This window comes from Chrysoperla carnea, chromosome 1 (assembly GCF_905475395.1).
Source record: "Chrysoperla carnea chromosome 1, inChrCarn1.1, whole genome shotgun sequence".
NCBI lineage: Eukaryota > Metazoa > Arthropoda > Insecta > Neuroptera > Chrysopidae > Chrysoperla > Chrysoperla carnea.
Window position 1 is genome coordinate 79135537 of NC_058337.1, and position 24672 is coordinate 79160208.

At 29.1% G+C, this 24672-nt stretch overlaps 1 protein-coding gene across 1 annotated transcript; it reads right to left on the reverse strand.

Moving 5' to 3' along the window:
• Window positions 1-13745: 13745 nt before the first annotated feature.
• On the reverse strand, window positions 13746-14869 carry LOC123305596. Its single transcript, XM_044887366.1, has 2 exons — window positions 14388-14869; window positions 13746-14161 (listed from the first exon to the last, which is right to left on the reverse strand). Exons 1-2 carry the CDS (start codon window positions 14823-14825, stop codon window positions 13784-13786), a joined length of 816 nt encoding a protein of 271 aa, XP_044743301.1. The 5' UTR covers window positions 14826-14869; the 3' UTR covers window positions 13746-13783.
• Window positions 14870-24672: the final 9803 nt, after the last annotated feature.

Genomic DNA, 24672 nt, shown 5'->3' on the forward strand with positions numbered 1-24672 from the left:
GAAAAATGTATTTGCGTTTGTATTTCCTAATAGGGCCATTTTGCAGCCTAATTTCATGTGAACTTTTTTTAATGTTTTTATATTAATAACAAGTGCCTAAAGCGGATAAAATAATTAATTTGTACAAATTAATTAAAAACTTTGCGTAAATTATACGAATATTTAATTCATTAAAAACTTTCCGAAAATAATAATACGAATAGTGTGCACAAAAATTTACTGTGGTATGCTTCTATGATAACCATTTTTTAACACGCTTATATTAGCTTTATACGTATGTTAGTATGCTATTATGTAACGGAAACTTTGAACATTATTTTGACCATCTTCAACACGTTGGATTAACTCGAAATTTGGCATACTTATCAAGGACAGATGACAAAAAAATTATTTAATAAGTAATATTTGATTATCCTGATCAGCATTTTCAGGATTAACTATTTCCATATCAGCAAAATATACATTTATTTGCGCTTCCACCATATTTACACTGAAATTTAGATAAATAAGTAATAGTGTACAAATCAAAAAAACGCAAAATGAATAACAGTTTAAAAAACTCAAAAATGCTTTTGCAACTAGCTGAACTGAAAAGTAGAAAATAATTTCTGTAAATTCAAAAAAATTATTTTATCGTAAAAAAGCGCAGGGCGCATTTACTTTTTTGTCTATAAAATATTTACAATAATTGAAATTTAGCACCCTACGCTTTTTGCGATAAAATAATTTTTTTGAATTAACAAAGATTATTTTCAACCTTTTTGTTCAGCTAGTAACAAAAGCGTGTTATTTAGTTTTCTTAAATTATTATTTTTTCCATTTTATTACAATGGTGAACATGGGCCGGAAAACGTTCAACTTCAAAGGTACCAGCATTTTACTCTTTATTGTGGATTTATGGCTAATCTATTGGGTTATCGTGAAAACCGAAACGTTTTATGTAAAAATGTTATCATTAAGAATGTTAACAGTTCATATGCTAAACCTTACAAATCCGAAAGAAGGAGATAAATCAGTCTTACTTGTATCTCAGCCAATTTTTTGTGCTAGAAAATCGTACAAAAAGCGATGATATATTGATGATAAAACGATGAAACCGTTATCGTCAGACAATCTTATAAACACCCCAAGCCACCTACATCATACCAGGTTTCATCAAATATATGACGAGTAATAAAAACTCCTAGACGTTTTATTTTGTTGGCCAGATTAACAATCAACGTTCAACGAACGATATTAACTGTCATTTATTTACTTTTGTATGTATTGATGTCAAGGATAAATATTATTTATTATAAGCTATAATATTTTTATGTTGAAAAAAAATCAGGCATAAAGTGACTCTCAGATTTTGTTCATAATTGGGACAAAATTGGCTTGTAGTCATGTGTATTGTAAAATAGAATTCAAATATTAATTTTCTAGGTTTCTGTATTCAAATTGTAGGGAAACGAAAACATGCAAGGAAGCAGTCACCTTTCCACCCTTCCCTGCTCGGAACGCTCATGAAATGACAAAATAGATAGATTATATTATAAAAATTATATACTAGAGTAATCGAATTGTTCATATCACATAATATAAGTCTAGAAATATACCGTTCATAATCTCACTTCCGTTCAAATAAAACTTACTTGAGCCCACAGACGACCTTGAACCTTGGTCAGAACATAATTTTCCTTGATTCCGTGAAATCATGAATGTGAACAACAAGGAAAAACAGGGAACATAGAATATTTTCGATGTATTTCGACAAAACCATAAAATGCTACCATGTATTTGAAATTATTTATGTATGTGCGTTCGATGGAAGTGAGAAGTTATCTGACCTCTAGGCATCCAGAAACGAGCATACCACCTCGCCCAGCGTTTTGACGAGTTGGTTACACCTGAATCATAATCGGCATATCTCATTCTTCTCTTTAAATCATAAAATAAATACATAATTTTAGGCGGCGATTTTCATGTTACTGGAATTTAAATTTCTTACAAGTGATACAAGATTTGTATCGGCTATATATTCAGTAACAAGCAGTATGGTAAAAAAGGGAATTTTAATTTGATAATTGGGTTAAAATCAAATAACATTTCGAACGAATAACAACACCACTTACAGTCGCCATGTTGCAAAAAAAAGTCTGAAAGTGTGATATATAATACTAACCAAATGGTAGCTGAAACCGTAAACGAACTTTTATAAAATCTGCTTTGGTAAGCTTGAAATCGGCTTTTCGGCTGTAATGCGTATTAATTTAATAAACATAGCTATATGTAGGTAAAAATTCAACTAAACTTCTATTTATAAATATACGCAACTGTTAAAACAGAACTGACAAACAAGTTGACTATCCGCTACGATTTGTTTTATAAAACGTTGTTAACAAAGATACTGATTGAAGGCTGAATGTAAGTCAATATTTTCTAATTCCCTACCTTCTTCGGTTACTTCCAATGTTGGATGATCCGTGAAAAATAATTATTGTATCGTGACCGAAAAATTATTGTACTTTCAATAAAATTATTATATGATTTTCTCAAAATTATGAAATTATTACGCTTGAAGATTGGTGATGAAGATTGGGGGCAGGAATATCATCCTAGGCCACTTCATTGCCTTTAGTAGAATCCCTGGTAAAGCCAAAAGAACTAGTTCAACAGAGTTGCAAGCATGCATTGTGTTTTGTTATTATAAAAATTATAGTGTTATTTTTTTCGATTGTACAATTTTATTACCTTTGAAGGTTTGAAATAAAGTACTTCAGTCGCATATTTTTATTGACTCTAGCCGCAAATAGAGCATTTTAATAAGTTAAGCGTGTATATCTGTGTGTTTTTATTAGAAAGATGACTTGATCGAGAGTTCTAAGCTATGTTTTTAGAAAAGCTGTTAAGGTATTCCCCAGGAAAAAACCGCATTTTGTGGTGTTTTAGATACCTTGCTCTTCTCCTCCAAATTGGAATAGAGCGATTATTCTTTTTGATATATGCTTCCTGGTTTCATTAATTAAAATATGAAGTTTTCTCGTTCTTTCATATATATTTTGTGAATTTCATTTGTTTTAAGCCACTAGAAGTAACTTTCTAATGAATGAGTTATAGTTAGTATGAGGCTGGTGTATATTTTTTTGAAATTATTCCCAATAAGAAAAAAAATTGTGAGAACCTAGTCAGTATGTATCCACATAGAAATTGATAAATATCTGCTTTTTTTTCTTACCCCAATAAGAATATAATCGATATTTCGACATTGGCTGTCACTGAATGAAGCAACATTGCTTGAAGCTTTTGATATTTCAGGCGTTTTCCTGTATGTTGACAGTGCTGCGGATTATATTTTCATAATAAAAAAGCATATATTCATCAATTTTAAGCTGGCGACGTAATTACAGCTTTATCCAACTTAAAAACGTGTCTATTTAAATAACACTTGTTCTCAGTGGAGTTGACTAACGAAAGACGCCCACATAAATTTTTAACTTCAATTTAATGTAGAAATAATTATCAAAAAGTACTCTAATACTCAAGGAAAAAAGGCGTAGTTATTTTTTGGAGAGGCTCTTTATTCATTAATTGTATTAACAGGTATTCAAAATGGAACATAAGTATTCACTTTCAATATGGATCGTCAAATATAAATAATAATGCTGATAATAACTTTATTGTTTGAGATGGAGGTATAATATAAAAGAATTAATTCAACATAATATAATATCTGGACCGATAGTTTGAAAGTAAAATTTGTAATAGTTTGCATTGTCTGAAATGAAAGGTTCAAAAGGTTACAATACCTATTTTATTCACAACTTTGTATAGAAATAAAACTTTCATTTATATGTATATTATCAAATGAGTATAATTTTGTTTTCATTTTCTATAAAATAATTATAATTAACTACTGTTTCCTAAACTAACAATTTGGTAAAATTTGAAGGAAAGTAAAATTGTCATTAGCCATGGAATTTAAATGAAGATCATTTCGAATCGTCTCACGTTTAAGAACGCCCGATCGCTATAGTTTGAAAACGCTGAAAGATGTTTGTCTGTTATTGCTATTCGATGGCTATTTTGGGTATTATTTATTTTGGTTATTTTGGCTGGCATGAATACCAGGGTTGAACAGGCTTTCTAGGGTTCGCCACTATTGTGATGGATCGTGTGGGCGTTTTTGCCGAATAGTTGCCGACTACGAACGTTGCCGGACAGCTGACTAGTCGGAACATCACTTATATAGACTAATAGTGACAATACCACTCTTTTGCGCCACGCAGCCTGATAAAAAGTTTATAATGTCAACTTTAAAATTTTTAGTTCTTAGTAGTTAGTATAATGAATAAGACTTTGCACTGCCTGTCCTTAGGTTGACAGCATTCGGATCATAGTATAAGTACAGAAATAAATTGCCTGAATCAAATTTTAATATCGTTATTTCTTTCCTCTCACTTATATGTGACTGCTGTAGCCAGTGAAACTGCCTTTTTATACGCAACCAACATTACATTCTATTAAGAATACTTGCATAAAAATTAATTGAAATATAGTATCTTAGTCATTTAATTAGATATTTTGTGTGTATACATTTATTACATACTTTATAATTTATGAAACGGTAATTGAATAATGAATGCTATGCATATCTTAAGACTATTCGTTTTTATAAACCATGACATTTAAATACAGGAGCGCATCCTTCAGTGTCTTAGACCAGTTGATATTTTAGCTATTCCGAACGTTCTCATGGAACGAGCATAGGGTTGGTGCCTAAAATTTTTTATTGCCTTAATCAACGATTCAAAACATTGTGTGAAATCAATTTATAGATAACATAAAAACTACGAAAATATGAAGGATTTAAATGTACAAATAGAAAGAGGGGATAATAGCACGTGGTGATGTCATTACTTGCGCCTGTCCTAAAGACTACATATCAAAAGTTGTTTTACAAGAAAAATATAGATAAAATTATTAAAATTGTTTATACTTTTCATGTTTATAAATCGATTTTAATTTCATATAACCGATCATTTCAGGCAACTATCGTATTGTATAAAATATTATTTGATCAATACTTTAATCAATTTGAAACTCCCTAATCTAATTAATCCATTTTAATCCATTTAATCCATTTTCGGTTGTCTGTCTGTCTGTCTGTCGTCTGTTATCTGTCCATCTGTCATCAAGATTACTCAAAAATGAAAACAGATATCAGCTTTTATAGCGTGCTTAGGACGTAAAAAGTGAGGTCGAGTTCGTAAATGAGCAACATAGGTCAATTGGGTAAGACCCATCAGGTAAACCGTTAGAGATAGAACAAAAGTTCAAATGTAATAAATGTTCCTTATAAAAAAATAAACAACTTGTTTGAAACATTTTTTCGTAAACATCACTGTTTAACCGTGAGAGCGCAAATTATGCGCAAATTGTATAGTATTTATTATATGAGAACATCAGTTATGTATGTGTGACATGTATATATGTGTAATGTGACAGAGTAATCTACACTGTCTAAACATGGTATTTTAACAATTAACTCAGTCAATTGCTTGTTTTCACTTGTTTACTTCTAACATTCGAACGCCTCATAAATAATACACACATGGACAATTAAATAATATCTTTTATTATAATTTCATTAACTGTATATAGTTTTTTTACAAACTGATTATACCTACACGTATATACACAACAATATACCCAAGTACAAACAGCACGCGTAGTTTATTTGTTTGTTGTGTTTATTTGTTTGCATTTATCATATTAAAAGTATTATTACCATTTGTTTTAAGTGTAGTAAATAATTTTATATACTTAGGTCTTATTTCTAGGGCAATAAACTGATATGTACTTGACATTTGTTACATTGATTCAAAAGTACATTTTATTACCTTAGTGCATACATGAATTTTATTTATTTTACTATTTTTAATTTTATTATTTTTATTGGAAATATATTTTCACAAGAATAGGCAGAAACTCTTGTGGATAACTTTGCCTCTAATGTAAATAATTTAATGAGTGTTATATTTTCTCGCTCAGATACCAACCATATCAATAAGGTATGCAAGATTTTGTTGTACTGCTTGATTAGTATTCATCAATCTCTGTGAAGCTCTAGTTTCAGTGAGTTTCTTGATGCTTTATTCCGGTCTATCTCCTGCTATTTGTCTGTACGATTTGGTCGATAGATAATAATTTTTAAAATAGGGAAATGGTATCGATAAGTTCATTATCCCCAAACGATATTTTCTCGCATCTTGTCTTACCAGATTACTCGCTTCCATCGATCAATCTAATCCTGAGCTTAAACTGATCAAAAAAAAAAGTTTGAATTAATAGATATTGTTGACGTGTATTTTCTAAAGTAACTTACTACAGGAGTTTTCAATGCTTCAAGTTTATGTCAAAAATCAAGCGAATTTATATGATTTGCATTTTGCTGTGTTTGTAAATGTAATCGTTCAACAATTTAAGACAGCAAATATAGGCTAGAACTGTTGTAGACCATAACTTTTAGAGCCAGAATGGCTTTGCTGTTTCGAAACCAGTACTTTGGATCGTAAATTTGAGAAGCAGAGACTTCCCATCGAATTGTGCAATGCAATGGTTCAAAAAATAATTATAACAACAATGTCTTTGGTAGTATGTACAATATACAGCCACTGCAATTAAAATACTGGCCACTATGCTACTGGGCACTTATTACTGGCCTTATTATATACGTGTAATTAAAATAAAACAAGTGAAAACAAACAATAGACTGTGTTGATTACACTGTTACATTACACATACATATATGTCACACATACGTAGCTACTATTACCATATAATACATACTATATAAGCTGCGCCTAATTTGCACTCTCGCTGGTAACCGGTGATGTTTACGAAAAAATGTTTCAAACAAAAGTTGTTTATTTTTTTATAAGAAACTTTTTTTACATTGATTTTTTGTTCTATCTCTAACGGTTTTCAAAATGAGTCCCATGGGCCCAAGACTCATTTGACCTATGTTGCCCATTTACGAACTCAACCTCACTTTTTATGTCCTGAGCACGCTGTAAGAATTTCAGCTTGATATCATTTTTCGTTTTTGAGTTATCAACACCTATACCAAAATTTTTTTCGTAGCATCAATATTTTTAAGCGTTACAAACTTGGAACTAAACTTAATATAATATATATTATTTTATATATAAATTGTATAATAATATACTTCACTGTCATAGAATATACCTTAGCAGAATTTTGAGTATTACGCACAATGCAAATATTTTTAACAAAAACTAGATATATTTGCAAAGAAACTATCGATAAATTAATTTTAATGGTAGGTATTCTCTATAAATTAATTTTTAGTTTATTTAGAAATGTAAATTACTTCCTTTAGTTTGTGGTACAACAAATAATTGTTGTGACACTAAAAATCTGCTCTAGTTTTTATAATTCAATTTATTTCAATGTTACCTGTCTATTTTTTTTTTTTGTAGAATCAATTTCAATATGTTCATTGCAATACATGAAAACGTGTTTTATTGGTAAAGAATGTTGTCGTTTTATTGTAAAGATAGATCCAAAAGTTTTCTATGTATTTAAAATCTTTTGGAGAAGTTTCGCATTCATATAATTTTCTTTTAGCTTAACTTGATGATTCTGTACCCTCTTGTTAAATATTTGTGATAAATTGACCACATTTTGGGAAAAATGCCTGCAAGATTTTATTTACCTAAAATAATTCATTAAAAAAATTGTGGAGGGCTTCTAGGTGGTTGACATAATGGAAGTAGATATAAGAACGGAACGGATATATGCTCGAAATGGTCATAGAGTTATTAAGTGTATACTTCTTAATCTTTCAAATCCACAAATATGTATTATTTTTTTACATCTTTGCAAAAGCTTTTAATGAAAGGAGCTAGGCAGTAGCAGATTGGTGACTCATGGAATTGATGGTGCACTTTACTAAACCAATTAGTCTAATATATTACTTTTCTTACCTGTTTTTCTGTCAAAAAAAGAAATTTTACGTATAAATTTGTCTTACCATAGATCATAAGCAGTAAAATAAGTATTTTTGCTACGAAATAGCTTTTACATCGCCATAAGTCTTTGTTAAACGATTCATTTGATCACGTGGAAGCCATCTAACCATAAATATACTAGATGGCTTTTATGGTTCTCTTAAAAAAACCAGGGATCATTATAGAGCATTTTCTCCTACAGCCACCCCTGGTGGAACTTTATTCTATTCTACATGGAAAAACCAATACTATATTACAAGCTTATCAATAGGATTAAATTTAAGACTATTACACAAAGTCTTAAGGACTGTTTTAGAAGTGGGAACAGGCTGGGTCTTTTGCGTGGCTGAGAAATGTTGGGAAGAATACCCGATCATGTTATGGGTACCTTTAAAATAATATGTAGCAGGGTTCCATTCCAGATTATCCAGCTTGCAGATGACCACCGTAAATAAAGAGGTATCCCAGGCCACCTTTTAATAGAGAGGTATGGAATATAATGGAGTAGAAGCTACCTAGGGGCAAAATTAGGCTATTAATGTAGTGCACATAATCTTGTATATATTAAGAAAACCTATAGTTTTATTATTCAGAAAGCTCAGAAAACGTGATAAATTAAAGCTGAACTTATTGAAGCTCAACTGCACTTTCGCCAAAAACTATAAAAATACCTTATAAATGTTTTTTATATAGTTTTATGCTTTTGTAAATCTGATTAAATTTAACAATACAGGTACTTTTACTTTATAAGGAAATTCCTTTAATCGGTCTGAAAATCTAAATTGAAATTTCCAGTATACCTATTTTAACGTTTCATGATCAGGACAATGTATTAATACCGCTCTTAGATTAACGCCTCTGAGTACCTACGCATGTGTGTATGTAATTTTAGATACTTTTTTTGTCCTCGATTTTCTCATTGAACTTGAAATTTGTCTGTTATTAGTAAAATACTGGAACTTTTTATAACTCGTAAAGTTGTCCAAATAAATTTAAAAAATCACTTATTTTCTGAGCTATTTTCTATAAAAATAATATATTCATGTATATTAATGATAGTTGACATTTATTGACATTATTAATATCTCAGTACCTACTTTTTTATGGAAAGCGCAAATTTAGGCTCTACGCTACGAATCTGTGTTAAAATAGAATAACTAATATAGCAGTGTTTAGGCACTAAAAATGTTTGTTTTTTATAATCTGGGAAATGTGGACCATTGGATCGCATTCCCACGTACAATTTGTGGAATAAGATGAGAAAAAGATAAAACTGAAAGATATTGTCAAACTTTAACACTTTGGGAAATTTTTTTAAATCATATTCTTAGAACAAACGTATTCGTGGCCACTCTGATCTATTCCAGCTCCTTGAAAAACGGTAAATTAATCACAACGACGTATTGTATTTGGATAATGAAGTGGCTTTAGATCGAAACCATGTAATATTGTTAGAAAATATTCTTCGAAACTTAGTGAAACTAAAAACAAAAGTTACCATGAGTATAATACTTAATTCTTTATCATACACATGCGTTTCTATTGCTTGACATGAAAACGACTGTTTATTGTTAAAAGTACCTATATATTTTGCACTTGAGGTTTTTGGGAGGTAACGTAGCCTTATAGGGAAGTCCACATAAAAAGGCATGAAATTCCGGTTAATTTTGTTCTATGGGAAATTCTTTTTTCGACAGTTCATTATATTTCGACTAATCCATAAAGAAACCCTTTTCATAGGTTTTAAAAAATACAGTACCCTTAAAAAAATCATTTCAACTTTTTCTATAGTTTTCCAATATCTTTAAATTGTTATTTTTATACATTTAGTGTGATCAAATAAAAAAAAATGGCGTCAATTTTTAGATAATTCTGAGTTTGGAGAAAAAAATTGAATTTAGTAGATCATTATGATACAAACTGAAGAAACTAAAATCTAACATTTTTTGATGGTCGGAAAGGGTAAAAAAAGATGGTAAAGTGGTCTAATCCGGTCTTTCACGTCAGACACCGTCGGGTTAAGTTAAAAAAAAAAAAAAAATTTAATGAGCTTAAGCGCCGTAAAAAGGCGAAAAGAATGAGCAGCGAATGAACCCGATTGGTCCATCGATGTACCCACAAATTGCAAAAGACCATCGATTTTGCTCGAAATTTCAAAACTTCATAACTCTTGTTGTTTTAAAGATTCAAAGCTGAGATTCAAATGGATTGTAGCTTTTGTGCCCATGAAGTATCACACACAATTTCAGCAATATCGAATGTATACTTTTTGCAAACCGCACCTGAATGCAAAAAACAGGACTTTTGTAAAATATCCCTAAAAAAGTTGTGGTGCGGTAACGCGCTATTTTTTTTACGCGATCATATGCTTCAATAGTTAAAGTAATACCTACTAAAGTGCCAACCTCTTATCTTTAGTAAAAGTTACTAAAATATTAATTTTAAATTACTATTATTTTAAATTATAACATTAAAAATAGGATGGGAGTAATGGGAGCAATTATTAAGAGACAGAAGTTACGTGACATTATTATATGCATTTAATATTGTGATGCACTTACTATATTGAACTTTTGCTGCCATTTAGCTGCCTTGATGGATTATGTTTTGCTCTTTCGTAAGGCAAGAGTAAAAATTTTATCGTATAATACCTTTTTGTAACTGTATTTAACACATATTCTTTGCATGTGAATTTAATTGTTGCATTTGCCGTTAACAGTTTGAATAATTCCTAGTACTTTCATAAGTGACTGTTAAATATAATTCAATTTTTATATTAATTAAGTTACCTATGTAACTTACTATACTATTAATTGAGTTGATTACTGTCAATTAAATTGCAAGTTACATAATTAATTTTCGAACATTATATTGCAAAATATTTCTTCTATTATAATATTGTGTTTTTGTTTGGAGATTTATTTGTAAAGTATGGCTGATACTACTATCGATTGTGCAATCTGCGGCAAGGACGCTTCTATTGGTTCCGTTGCTATTAAGAATCGCGGAATAAAATCGCTAATTATTGCTAGCCATCGTCGTAAAGATAAGATGTACTGGAAGTTGAAGAAGCAATGCCCCATTATCGTTCACAATTCTTGCAGAGCATCATATTTACGTGAATCAAATATCAAGCTGGCCCTGAAGAAGCAGAAAAGTGCTAGTACATCATCTCGATTAGATCATCCCGAGCCGAAATTTAGTTTCGATTATGAAAATCTGTGTCTATTTTGCACTGAAGATGCATCACCCGAGTATGAGAAAATTGTTACTCTTGCCTTACGAAAGAGCAAAACATAATCCATCAAGCAGCTAAATAGCAGCAAAAGTTCAATATAGTAAGTGCATCACAATATTAAATGCATATAATAATGTCACGTAACTTCTGTCTCTTAATAATTGCTCCTATTACTCCCATCCTATTTTTAATGTTATAATTTAAAATAATAGTAATTTAAAATTAATATTTTAGTAACTTTTACTAAAGATAAGAGGTTGGCACTTTAGTATTTATAACTTTAACTATTGAAGCATATGATCGCGTAAAAAAAATAGCGCGTTACCGCACAACAAATTTTTTAGGGATATTTTACAAAAGTCCTGTTTTTTGCATTCAGCTGCGGTTTGCAAAAAGTATACATTCGATATTGCTGAAATTGTGTGTGATACTTCATGGGCACAAAAACTACAATCCATTTTCTCAGCTTTGAATCTTTAAAACAACAAGAGTTATGAAGTTTTGAAATTTCGAGCAAAATCGATGGTCTTTTGCAATTTGTGGGTACATCGATGGACCAATCGGGTTCATTCGCTGCTCATTCTTTTCGCCTTTTTACGGCGCTTAAGCTCATTAAATTTTTTTTTTATTTTTAACTTAACCCGACGGTGTCTGACGTGAAAGACCGGATTAGGCCACTTTACCATTTTTTTTGGACCCTTTCCGACCATCAAAAAATGTTAGATTTTAGTTTCTTCAGTTTGTATCATAATGATCTACTAAATTCAATTTTTTTCTCCGAACTCAGAATTAAAAAATTCAAAAATTTAATTTGATCATACTAATTATGTTGTGAGTGACTTTCTTAATAAACATAAAAGACAAATTAATGCAAGAAAATACAATAAAAAAGTCTCGATTGTTATTATCAAACTAAAGCTTATAAAAGTGTACAAACGTATAGTTGCAGTTAATAGGTGTATGGTGTTGGCGGAAGTAAAAATTTTGTAAAAAATTGACATAGAACTTTTATTCAAAAATGTAATTATAATTTAAGTTTTTGTGAAAACTCGTATATAAGAACAAAAGTAAAGTATATTTTTAGGCCAAAATGCCCAAGGAATTATATCCAATTAATTTATGATTAAATAAACTCACTAATTATTTTATTAAAACCGTTCTTAATTTTAACTATTCATTTCAATACCAGATAAAAATCGTAATATACTTACTTAAAAGTGTATCATTTTTTGGTATTCATTTAAAATTCCAAACAAATCCGTTGTAAACTTTACATATATTGATAGTTTAGTAAACCAAGGTAATGATAAACCAAATCATATACCTAACATAAGTGTGTCGACATATGTTTTGCACAAATGTGTGTAAAATGATTTTTTATTAATACAAAGAAGATCAGCAAATAACAATTAATAAACTTAATTAAGGAAAAAAGAAGAGGTAACAATCTGTTATTGAAAATTTTTTCTTTTAATAAAAATAAATTAAATATAAAATCTGTTTAATTTGTTTCGATTTAATGTTTATTAAAAATGATTGACAGATTATTGATTGGAACGTTTTTGTCGGCTACTGTACACGAATTTTGTTTTTTTAAGAAAACTTTCTTTTGTGTATTTATAATATCGAAATAAATCTTTACTTAACTGTTTTAACAAAGAAATTCTCAGTGAAATTATAATTTAAAAAATATTCTTCCAAACCTGTTTTTTTGAATGTTGATTGGTTACTTTTCATTTCTGAGAATTTTTTTATTGTACTTTTCGAATGAATTGAACACCAAATTGCTTAAAAATTAAATATGTAATTCTATCCTTTTTCACAAAAATTGTCTAAAACAAAATTATGGCCTTAGTTTTAGTTTCCAAATTATTTATTTTTTTCTTTATCTATTAGATAGTTATATATTAGTTTCTTTTTTTTAGCGATTTAGATATTTTCTATAATTTTCGACTAAATTGTCATTATGTAATTTTCTCCAGTATTTAACTTAAAATTACATAAATTTATTTGATCTTATATTTGATATTTTAAATAAATGGGTACTTTTTCCTTTAGGATAATAAAATAAAAAAGTGAAAAATTTTATTTTATAAAAATTTTATTATAAAAATTTGTTTCGATTTTTTTTCTTATTTTTTGTTGGTTTTTCAAACCAATTTTCATACAAGTTTCATACACAATTTTTTTTTTCAAAATTAAATAACAATTTCAATAATTTATGAGCAAAATAATAAATTAAATATAATTAAACTTATCGAAAAAGAAAAGCAAAAAAATGTATAATAAATATTAAATAATATGTTATAATAATCCTTTTTGAAAGGATTATTATTTTACGACAAATTTATAATTTCGATTTTAATCTTGTTTAATTATATAAAATCACCTGAGGAAAAGAGCTTTTTGTTCGTATCCATTCATGCCTATTTTCATTCGTCTAGATTTTTTTCTCTTTACGAAAATAGAAAAATAAATTAATTATCCTATTATACACATCAGTCGACAAAAATAAATTAAATAATTATTTTTATTGTGTATTTTGTTGAGCTGCAGCATGTGCTCTGTAGGCAAGATTTTGTGCTTCTTCGGCTTTATTGAATGATCGTCCCCAACCACCGCCTCCATGTCCTCCGGCTACAACTTCGACATGTCCACTTTCATGACCACCATGGCTACCGCTCAATAATTTTTTCAATCCAATAATACCGGCTAATACAAGTGCTAATTTTGATACAATTAAAGCTTTACCAGCTAACAAAGCTAATGCACCAAAAGCCAATGGAATCAAGGTACCACCAATCATCAATGGAACCAATAATAAACCACCCATTTTCTTCTTTTTACCACGTCCTTCAGCGGCATCATTGAATGATCGTTCTAAGTCAGTGGCGGTTGGTAATTTAATCTATAATTTGAAATTCAGTAACCGTATTAAAATAGTTATAACAGTATTTATTTTAGTTTCAGATCGATAAATTAATAAAGTAAAATACAATTAATTATTAATTTGATCTAAATTACAAACCTAGTTTATCTTTAAATGTAATATCACCTTCCGGGAGATTACACACAAATCAAAACCTTGTCAATCAACTTTTGAAAAAGGTAACTAAAAAAGTGTAATACTTTACCTGTAAGGTATGTGATTGGAAGAAATCAATAATTTTTTCAAAAATTAATCCATTTAATGTATCTTCACGATCTGCTAACGATCTTGGTAAAGATGCTTCTAATTCAGCTTCATTTTTGATTGGTGCTGATGTATCGATGGTGTTTGGGTCCTTAACGAAATTCACTCCATCGAATAATGGAACTGAAGAATATGAACGTGCTACACGATCAATTGCTGTGACTAACTTTAATTTTAAGCACGATGATAAATCAGTTGCCGAACATTCTTGATACACTTTGTATAAAAATCTGATATCACCCATATATGATGTAATATCTGATGATCCACGCGGTGTTTCGACAGCATCTGGTATCGCATTTTGTTGAGTATTTTGTGTTGATCGTGCACTCACAATTGTTGCCACTAAACAGGCAGTTAACAAACACTTAAGATACATTGTTTTAAGTTACTTTTTTTTAAAACTAAATATTTTTTAGTTGATGTTACTAAGTAACTTACAAAATTATTAATGATTATGAAAACAAAATATACGCTCAATTTATACACATTGTGGATGTTACGTTAGAGTTTGATTTTAAATTTCCCCCTCGCTCGTCTCGAGAAAGCCTTTTTTCGGTTCAATTCATCAAAATACACACATATACAATATAACTTCCCCTTCTTTTTAGTTTATTTCTTTCTTTGTCACGGTTAAGTGGTATTTAGTCAAGTTGGTATGGATGTAATTTTTTTAATTTAATTTTTGTTCCTTTTTAGAGTAGATTATGTATGTATGGTATGTATATATGTATGCATGTATATATGCATACAGGTGTATATTACTTATACTATACGCGCATACCATCAAAAAAATAATAATGTAATTCTTTTTCTAGTGTTGGAATATGTAAACATGTATTTCAACCAATCGTGAGTCAAACTATATTATATCAATCATTTCTTACCGATGTTTTATATGTCTATCTCTTGATTTTTATTATAGATTTTGTATTTGACGATCTCTTTTTTAAATATTTATTTCGTATAGTTAGAAGGCATTTCAATTGGCCTATGTTACACGAACATATTAAAATACTTTTAATCTTTAGTCAGTGAGATGAAATTTTTTGTGAGTAGGGACAGTCTGTAGTAAAAGGCTACTTGTTTCGGCTTTACTGTCGTTAAAATACCTTTGACATGTTTGCCTTTATTATCATAAAAATTTAAAAATTGCAAAATAAAAAGATTAAAAAATATTTATATTTTGAATAAACCAAAGCACAAATTAACATAGATGATCCACTTCACTTTTAGACCCATAATTTTAAATGAAATACATGAATTAATCGAATACTCATATTAATCGAGCTTTTTATATTTTACATTTTTAATTTTCGTAATGCCACTAATGTCTATCTGGAGTTCCTTATTTACGATGAATTTTTTTCGTAAACACTGGAGAATTTGCAAACTTAGAAGAATATCTTGAGGCAGATATCTTGACTGTAAAAATAAACAGCTCTTAGCGAAACAGTTAATCTGAGGTTATTAAGGTAATTATTTTATCTTAAACGTGAAATAAAACTTATGAAAAACTTTTGTTTAGATCACGCTTTTATAGCACTTATTTTTAACTATAACTTTTCGATCTTCAATATGCCATCAAGAGTTAACGATGGCAATGATTTCTAAACATGATATCGAATATTACTGACTAAAGGAAATAGAAATACATAAATGAAACAAGCAGGCTTTCAATTTTTATCAATCTGTATCAATTTTTGAGCCCACAACTAAACTACCCCTTTCATAAATGTAGGTATTATTGCGAGCTAATATTTGACGTTGTATATCTTCGTTTGTATTCCACTATGTTTCCAATATAAGAAGTTTAAATTAGGTAAGGTTTTTTAAGTTAAAATTAAAGGCACGAATCATTATCGAATTTTGTACAAAAACTGGAGTTTGTTCATATTCATTATTTTGAAATTGAACTACAACAGACGCATTTAAAAATTTATAATATAAACTTCATCAAGTATTTTTGAACAACCATTAGTTTTAAAGAGAACGCGGAAACGCCCAAGCCAAAATGATTTATTTTTCATTAGGATTCACAAAACATAGACATGCTGTAAGCGTACTAAAAAATTTGCTTTCGCAAATTTTTTAAACTAGCCACTCAATAAGTTTTTCATAACACGTACGATTGCTTAGTTTGGAGAATTTTGCTTCCATTCACAATATTTTTGTGTTTATGAAGAAAATGACAGAAGTCTTCGAAATTGTTTAATAATGACATGCCTGATTTAAATTCAAAGAAGGCTTCCGGATTTTTGCACTAAGACTTATTGAATTTTGTGGATTGCCTTAATTTATTATTTTGACAGTGGCCTCCAGTACCTAGTATTTTAATAGAAGAAAACCTAACTTTTAAATCCAAACTCAGCATTCATAACGGAAAAATATTTAAATTAGAATGCAATTTGTTTAGTGAATGCAAGATTCGCTTATGGATTGTCTTAAACAAACTTTACACATTAAAAATTGATTCGATTCAAGCAAATTGATTATTTCGCTTATATTTCAAGTGTTTTTATACAATATTATTATTTTTAATATTATTACAATAAAAAAAATTGAAAATAGGAATGATTTTCAGATGAGTTTGTTTTATTTAAAGATAAAAATTTATTAATTTTAATCGCTAATTGAATAATAATTTGTAACCAGTATCATATGCGTATACCTAAATACTTAATCGTTCCCTTTACCATATGTTTTTCATATGTTGTTGGATCAATTTATTTGACAGACTTTTATTACCTCTATGTATTACCTCTATGAATATTTATTTTGTTACCTCTTAGAAAAAAGAAAGACTAGTTGTATGTCTTGTTCTTTGTATTGGCCTTGCAACAACAGCAAGGAGTCTCAATTTTTACTTAATCACAATAAAGTCGATTTTAAAGACCTAGAATTCAAATATCTGGAATTAATTTACATATTTGTGAGGAATACATGGCATTGTTTGAATACATGGCTATAATCCTAATTTTATGATGATCCAATGACATAAAGAAATAAGGAACGAAATATAAAAATGTATGAGCTCATGTAATCTGATCAGAGCGGCTAATAAAAAGCGCAAATTTGTTCTTTATCGGCGAACAATGAAATTTATTTTCTAATATTTTATATTTATAAATTTAGAATATTTAAAATTCAAATTATAATAATAAATATTAAGACAAAATTTTTGAGTTTTCTGATCAAAAAAATCTGTGTTAAAACAGAAAAAAGTAGGGTGAATTTACATTTGCAAGAGTCTTTCAAGAATATATAGTTTTGGTGTAGGTCTTGTGTTGGTTCAAGATTACTCTCTGCCTTGGTTATGTTAGTTTTGTGAGATCAAAGCCAAGACTTGTTTTTCCATCAATACTCCGTACAGAATAGAACGTAGTTTAATAGAAGCTTCAATGTAAGAATTGCCATGGTTTTATTTACAAAATATACGTTTTCGTATTTTTTCCGTGTGCGCTAAAATGTGCTGATAAAATATTGTCCTTGCAACGAATATTTTGCCTCTCTAAATCGAGCCACAAGCTTCGTGGCATGAGCCTTAATCCAGCACTTTGTCCTATTCGAAATTTTTGTTTTAATTATTTAAATAAAGAATTGATGGTTTTTCTTGATAGAAAATTTTGACTTTATCAATACTCATGAGATTTAAGACCATTGGGCTATTTAATTTCTTTTTTACAAATCTGTTCGTCTGCCCTACGCACGTCCCCCTACATTTAAGGTTAGTACATTTTTAATTTTTGATCGAGGTACTAAGGCTTCCTTATTACTAGTTGATTGCCTTTCTTGTTTCAATTTCAAAATATTACAAACTGTGACATTATAGCTTGTATACACTGGTTGTGTGGCGTGCTCGTTGTATATTTTTGAGAGTGAACCACATTTTTTTTAAAAATAGTTTTATAGTCTAATGAAAGATTTTCACTCTTTTTGTTTTAGTTTTAGTGGTTTACACAACAAAATGTTCTCAATAAGTTTGTGTCAATTATTTAAACAATTTTATGAATAAATGTGAGTGAGTCAAAAATATTTAGAATTCCGTTTCAAATTAAATTGACTGTCAATTTGATAATTGGAATTTATAAATTTTTGTTGATAATTTATGGAAACTGTATTATATACCGGAGAATCATTTTAATAAAGCCAGATACCTATCTTAAAGAAGTACACCGATTTTTTTAAATGCTTCGAGCTAAAGTTCTGTAATTTAGAGGGAGAAATACATTCCCGATATCAAGTTATTCATAAGAAGCCGGTTTCATGGTCAAATGAAGGTCAACTTATTTTTTAAAATGAAAATCCTTATCTTTTTAAACAAATTAACTTCTTTGGTAAAAATATGAAATTTTGGTTCTAAACATTCTTATCCTAGGCTTAAATTTTTTGAATTTACTAGTAATTTTAGAATTACGATTATATTTTTCATTGTAGAATGCTAATAATTTTTAATTTTTGGTAAATCATCTTAAAATTAATAAAAACTGAATAAACGAATTTTTATATTTTATAGAAAATTTATAAAAAACAAGTATAAGCATTCTAAAAGTAAAATTTGGAAAATCTATATAAATATATTACCAAAAAGTTGAATTGTTTAAAGCTGGATTTAATTTATGAAAAAAATTCATAAAATGGAAGCCTAAAAAAAATTATTTCAAACAAATATTACCTACGTATATTGTTTGTTTGCCAAGGAAAATTAATCTATTAACAATAATACCTATGATTTTCCCTTTCAAAAAATTAATTTGTTCAGCATTTAACTATTAAATAGTCCACATATTAAAAACCTCATAATGGGAATGTATTCGGCCTTCGGAGACTTTTAAACGAAAATAATTTTGTCAATATATTCTTAAAATAAATAAATCGGAATCAATTAAAATAAATCACCCTATATAATCAAATACGAAATGATTATACTGCTTCAATTTGCTTTGTATCTGAAAAATGATACATTTAATAACTTCTTATTTAAAACCCAGAGCTTTTTACGGGATAATTTGTGATTGCGTCTGTATGGTGCATTCTGCCCTTCCCACAAAATAGCCGAAGTTAATGAGATGTTTATCTTGAATTGTAAAATTATAACCAAATTATTTAATTTTCAAGGATGATAATTCTTATTAACTTAAGAAAATTTTATCTCTTTCAATCTTTCTCAATGGGAAAATATTATAAATTAACATCAAACATAATAGGTTGGCTGATAAGTCCCCGGTCTGACACATAAATGGCGTCGCTAGTATTAAATGCATATTATTTTTATATAGTACCAACCTTCAAATGATTCGTGTCAAAATTTGACGTCTGTAAGTCAATTAGTTTGTGAGATAGAGCGTCTTTTGTGAAGCAACTTTTGTTATTGTGAAAAAAATGGAAAAAAAGGAATTTCGTGTTTTGATAAAATACTGTTTTCTGAAGGGAAAAAATACAGTGGAAGCAAAAACTTGGCTTGATAATGAGTTTCCGGACTCTGTATTTTTTCCCTTCAGAAAACAGTATTTTATCAAAACACGAAATTCCTTTTTTTCCATTTTTTTCACAATAACAAAAGTTGCTTCACAAAAGACGCTCTATCTCACAAACTAATTGACTTACAGACGTCAAATTTTGACACGAATCATTTGAAGGTTGGTACTATATAAAAATAATATGCATTTAATACTAGCGACGCCATTTATGTGTCAGACCGGGGACTTATCAGCCAACCGTTTATATTTGTATACAATACCATTTTTTATTAGGTTAATTTTACTTCAAGCATACATTAAGCCTTTAACTACATTTTCTCGATTATAATTCACTTCACCAAAAAGTTAATTTTGAAATATATTTATCATTAAATAGGTAAAAATATATTAAGTTTTAATTTCCTTTGGGAAATCAAAACATTTTTCATATATGTGTAATGTAATCTTATATTAGACCGTGAGCCCAGTAATGTTATATTAGACCATAAGTTTATATATATTAGAGAGAATTTCTTTGATTAATTTTCATTCTTTTGTAGGTATCATTCAATCTTGCATACTGTAAGGTTTCGTAATCAATATAAATAAATATATAATATATTTATACTTGGGTGGTTTTATTGAGGCAAATTTTTTGAAATTTAAAGTGTGTTCGAACCTAATAGTACAATATAATTTCTTCGAATTTATATTTTTGCTAAATATAAGTTATTTTAATTCTGAATTAATAGATCGCATTTCTTAAATTAAACGGTGTACTTTAAAAATGTAGTTTTTTTTTTCAATATTGGCTTCGATAAAATAACTCAATTATATAGAATTTAATTGCATTCTAAGTGTTACCATAATGGAATTTCAGTTTTCATATTTTCACGCCTTTTGGCGCTTTTTTCTCTCTCATATTGTAAAAAAGTCATTGATAACACAAGATATTCAGCATGTACAAAAATGACAAAATGTTTACAAATTTCGAAGGTCAAAGAAGTTATAAAATTTTTTGTTTGTTTTAGTTTTTTCCAGTTTTTACGCGTTGTTGTAATATTTTTCATCGAACAAATAAAGTACACACGAAATATCGCCGAAACAGTCGAAAATCTTAATTTTCGTGAAGGGGAAAGTGGGCCACTTTCGTGGGCCACGGTATAATCTCAATTTCTTTACTATCAACCCAATTTGTATCAAAATCAGACAAAATTCTTTATAGATTTGAAAGTTCGTTATGCACTTACGATCAATATATTGTAAATGGAAAAACGTGATACTCTGCCCTCATATATACGGTAGTCCAAGTTCTAATAGCAGGACTTCAGCAAAAGGTAGATAACGTCAAAATAAGATCGATTTCTAAATAAACTTATCCCTGAAAAAGTGTTCTGTTCTAAGTAACATGAGCTACGAATCCTTCATGAAAAATTACGAAAACCTACGTTAGAGATATGGGTGTGCCATCACCCCATTTCGAGAAAAACTCATCTACTATTTGATGAGTCCTGCTGGTATAGCTTGGACCATCCTGTATATCATAAATATTGTTTATTGGAAGGTATTGGAAATAAAAGACATTGATTTATTAGAAATGCAAATTTTTTATTATAATATACAATTTTTTTATTTTGTAATTTACGAATGTAACACCTTTGCACTTGTTTGAATTATTGCATGGAAAAACCATACCAGTTTCAAGCGTTGTTACTGAAAAATAAATAATGCGACAAAAACAATTCACTTGCATGGTACAACAATTCAACGAGTTTTCTATAACTTAGACATATAAGTAATATATGTATTCATTGGAAACTTGCCCTCATACCGTCTAATTTTTTCTCATATATTTCAAAAAAAAGTACTCATTCTGAGTAATTAGAAAAACAAAACGCAAGAAAAAAAAACTTGATAGGAAGCATCTGTTTAACAAGATGATACCTTCATATAAGAGTTAAGTCGTGCATTTTCAAAGCAATACAGCATAAATCAAACCGATGTCAATTAGACGAATCACGTTTAAGAGTTGCCTTTAAGTTCCCTTTTGTTATCATTTTCATTCAATCTCTCCGTAGTGATTCTGCCAACTAATCTAGACAAATTTCAGCTTCAAACAAAATATATATTTTTAGAATAGATAGGTACTTATGGTTATCGAACAAAGCAAGAATTGAACTATTTATACAAAAAAATATGGAGACTATTTGTTAAAATGTTTCATTGTTTTCGGTTCAAATCGATAGAAAATATATGTACCTATTTGTGCATAACATCACTTTTGAATCACAGAATACCTACCTACATTAATGGACAAATAACGTTAAATACTCACTAAATTAATTAGTTAGCAAAGTAAATGAAGACTAACTTTCCAACTACCAAACAAGCAATTTGAGGAAACTTTTATTTATAAAGTCAAAATAAGGTACATAGGTTAAAGTTTAAATATATTTAAACAATTTATTTAACTAGAATGAATTTGAATAATTTAAAAAAGTATGACAGACCAAGAGCCAGCACAATAAAGAGTTAATATATACTAACTTACCGTGAAGTGTTGACCATCCGAGTGTTGACCATATTTTATAGTTTTTGTAAGAGCCTACTCTTCAAAGAGGTTCAAATATTTATAGGCGTTAATAGAATATGGGAGATATTACTAGTTTACAAAAAGGTTTTTCCTTTCCGGCAGGACCTGGCGGAGGTCTGACTTGTTATCAATCCAGCTGAAAAGGATTAATAATCAACTTTTGAGGGTTACATTAGCAAGAACAAAAGACAATAGGTTTGTTGTAAACTTATCCGCCCATGTACTTACCCTAACTTTTATTTACATATTTTGTGTGAAAAGATGCACAATAGACTTGCAAGCAGCAGATACCCTTTAAACAATTTCACTTCAGGTACATTTTTGAAAATAGACATTTTATTATAAAAAAATATTCAAAAAATTTCTGTCTGAGTTTCTCTTGAGTGGTCAGTACGAGATCCCATGCAAGTTTAGACTTGTGGTAAAAATTATTAGTGCCTTACTTTCAACTTTGATGAATAATTTTGATATAACTTCAAAAATGTAGACGAATAAGAATAAAATTGTTCGATATCTGCCTTGGTTTTCGAAACATCGAAAGCTGGATAATTAAACAAAATTTTGCGATTTTCGACATTTTGAAAATTACTCCAGATATCGAAAAATGATATTCTTACTTTTCGTTTTATATGCTCAAGTTAAGTAAAACCCAAGAAAAAGAATATTACGGCTATAAGGTGTCATACCTAATGTTTACTAAGTTTTTACTGTGCCTTTGGAGAAACTTGGGTGAATTTCGTATAGCAAAAAATAAATTAATTCCGGAAAAAACTTTTCGCATAACGAATCTTGACAGCCATAATGTTTACCGCCATTTAACGCCTTAATGGATTTATGCTAAGATACATAGAAACCAAATGACAGTTTAAATGTAATAGTAAAGATGACTTGATCATATACCGGACGTAAACAACTCAGTTATATAATCGGATTTTACCCTTTTTCCAACAAACAAGCCTTCGCCAGAATCGTCAAACAGCTCGCGCTAAACGCCTATTTAATATAACAGTCTATTCTTTCGATACTTTACACCTTTCAGAATTAAAAGCCACTCACGCCCCGGCTTATCGAACACCGTTTTTAAAAATTTTGTTAGTCTGGTTCTTGTTCTTATATATATTGTGTTACTCAAATAATATGAATAGTATAAATTATTATTAAATACGGTTATTAGTTTTTATTTTAATAATTAGCTTTACCTACAGAAAAAAATTTACTTTTTTTTATAGTTAGTTAAAATGTGTAAATAATAATTATTATAACACGCATTTTTCCTTGAATTTGATCTACTTTATATAAAATTATCAAATAATAGGATTCAGAACCATAAAAATAAGTAATTTTAATTTCTCTTTAATAATATAAAACAATTATCTGTCTGCCTGCTTATCTGTTTCTGTATTTCTTCCTCTCACACAAAGGCTAGCCTTCCTCGTACACAAAGACTGATTCTGGCGTAATTTGATGAATAACTACACTGAAAAACTGGTATCTATTGTAGTTTTTCTCGCTACATGAACGGTGGATACAGCCATAAAACAACATATACGCATGCATTTTAAACTCAATATTTATACTAACTTGCGACCGAAGCCAATGTTTTTTCCGTAACTTGTTGGATTTAAAGCTCGTGATGAATGAACGAACTAAGCAGAGGCTAGTGAATTGAGGGATATAATATGGTAATATTTATTTTGAAAGTTGACATTGGTGACTTTGCAGTTTTTATGAAGGGTGGAGGGGTTGGTGAGATTAATTGAGGTAACGGATTATTATGTGGTATATGTTGTTAAATTTGGAAGCTAGCGGGTAGCGGCTTGTTTATTTATAAAATGACATTAAATAAAAAAGGTTACCTTTATTTTTCTAAGAGTATATTTATTATAGCAAAAGGCGACCAACTGTTGGTACTAACTATTGCAAATCTGCTACTTTACAGTTAAAAAAGAAAAAGTTAAATAGATGCACATAAAGATAAATTGGGAAAGTATCTTTAAATAAGGATTAAAAGCGTATTGGTTTAAAACTCGTAAATGTTATGTATATACTTTTCGGTATCCGTACTTATTGATTCAGTAGTAGCGGTAGATTTATGGTATCTAATTTTCACATAGTCTGGATAAAGTATACTTTTTATGTGAACCTTCCAAGACAAAATTAAGCAATATTACTTA

Excerpts from the sequence above, each read along its gene's own strand:
- LOC123305596 (XM_044887366.1), bottom strand. The coding sequence starts at position 14,825 with ATGTATCTTAAGTGTTTGTTAACTGCCTGTTTAGTGGCAACAATTGTG. Across the intron at positions 14,162-14,387 it reads TCCAATCACATACCTTACAG|ATTAAATTACCAACCGCCAC; the intron begins GTAAAGTATTAC and ends TTCAAATTATAG.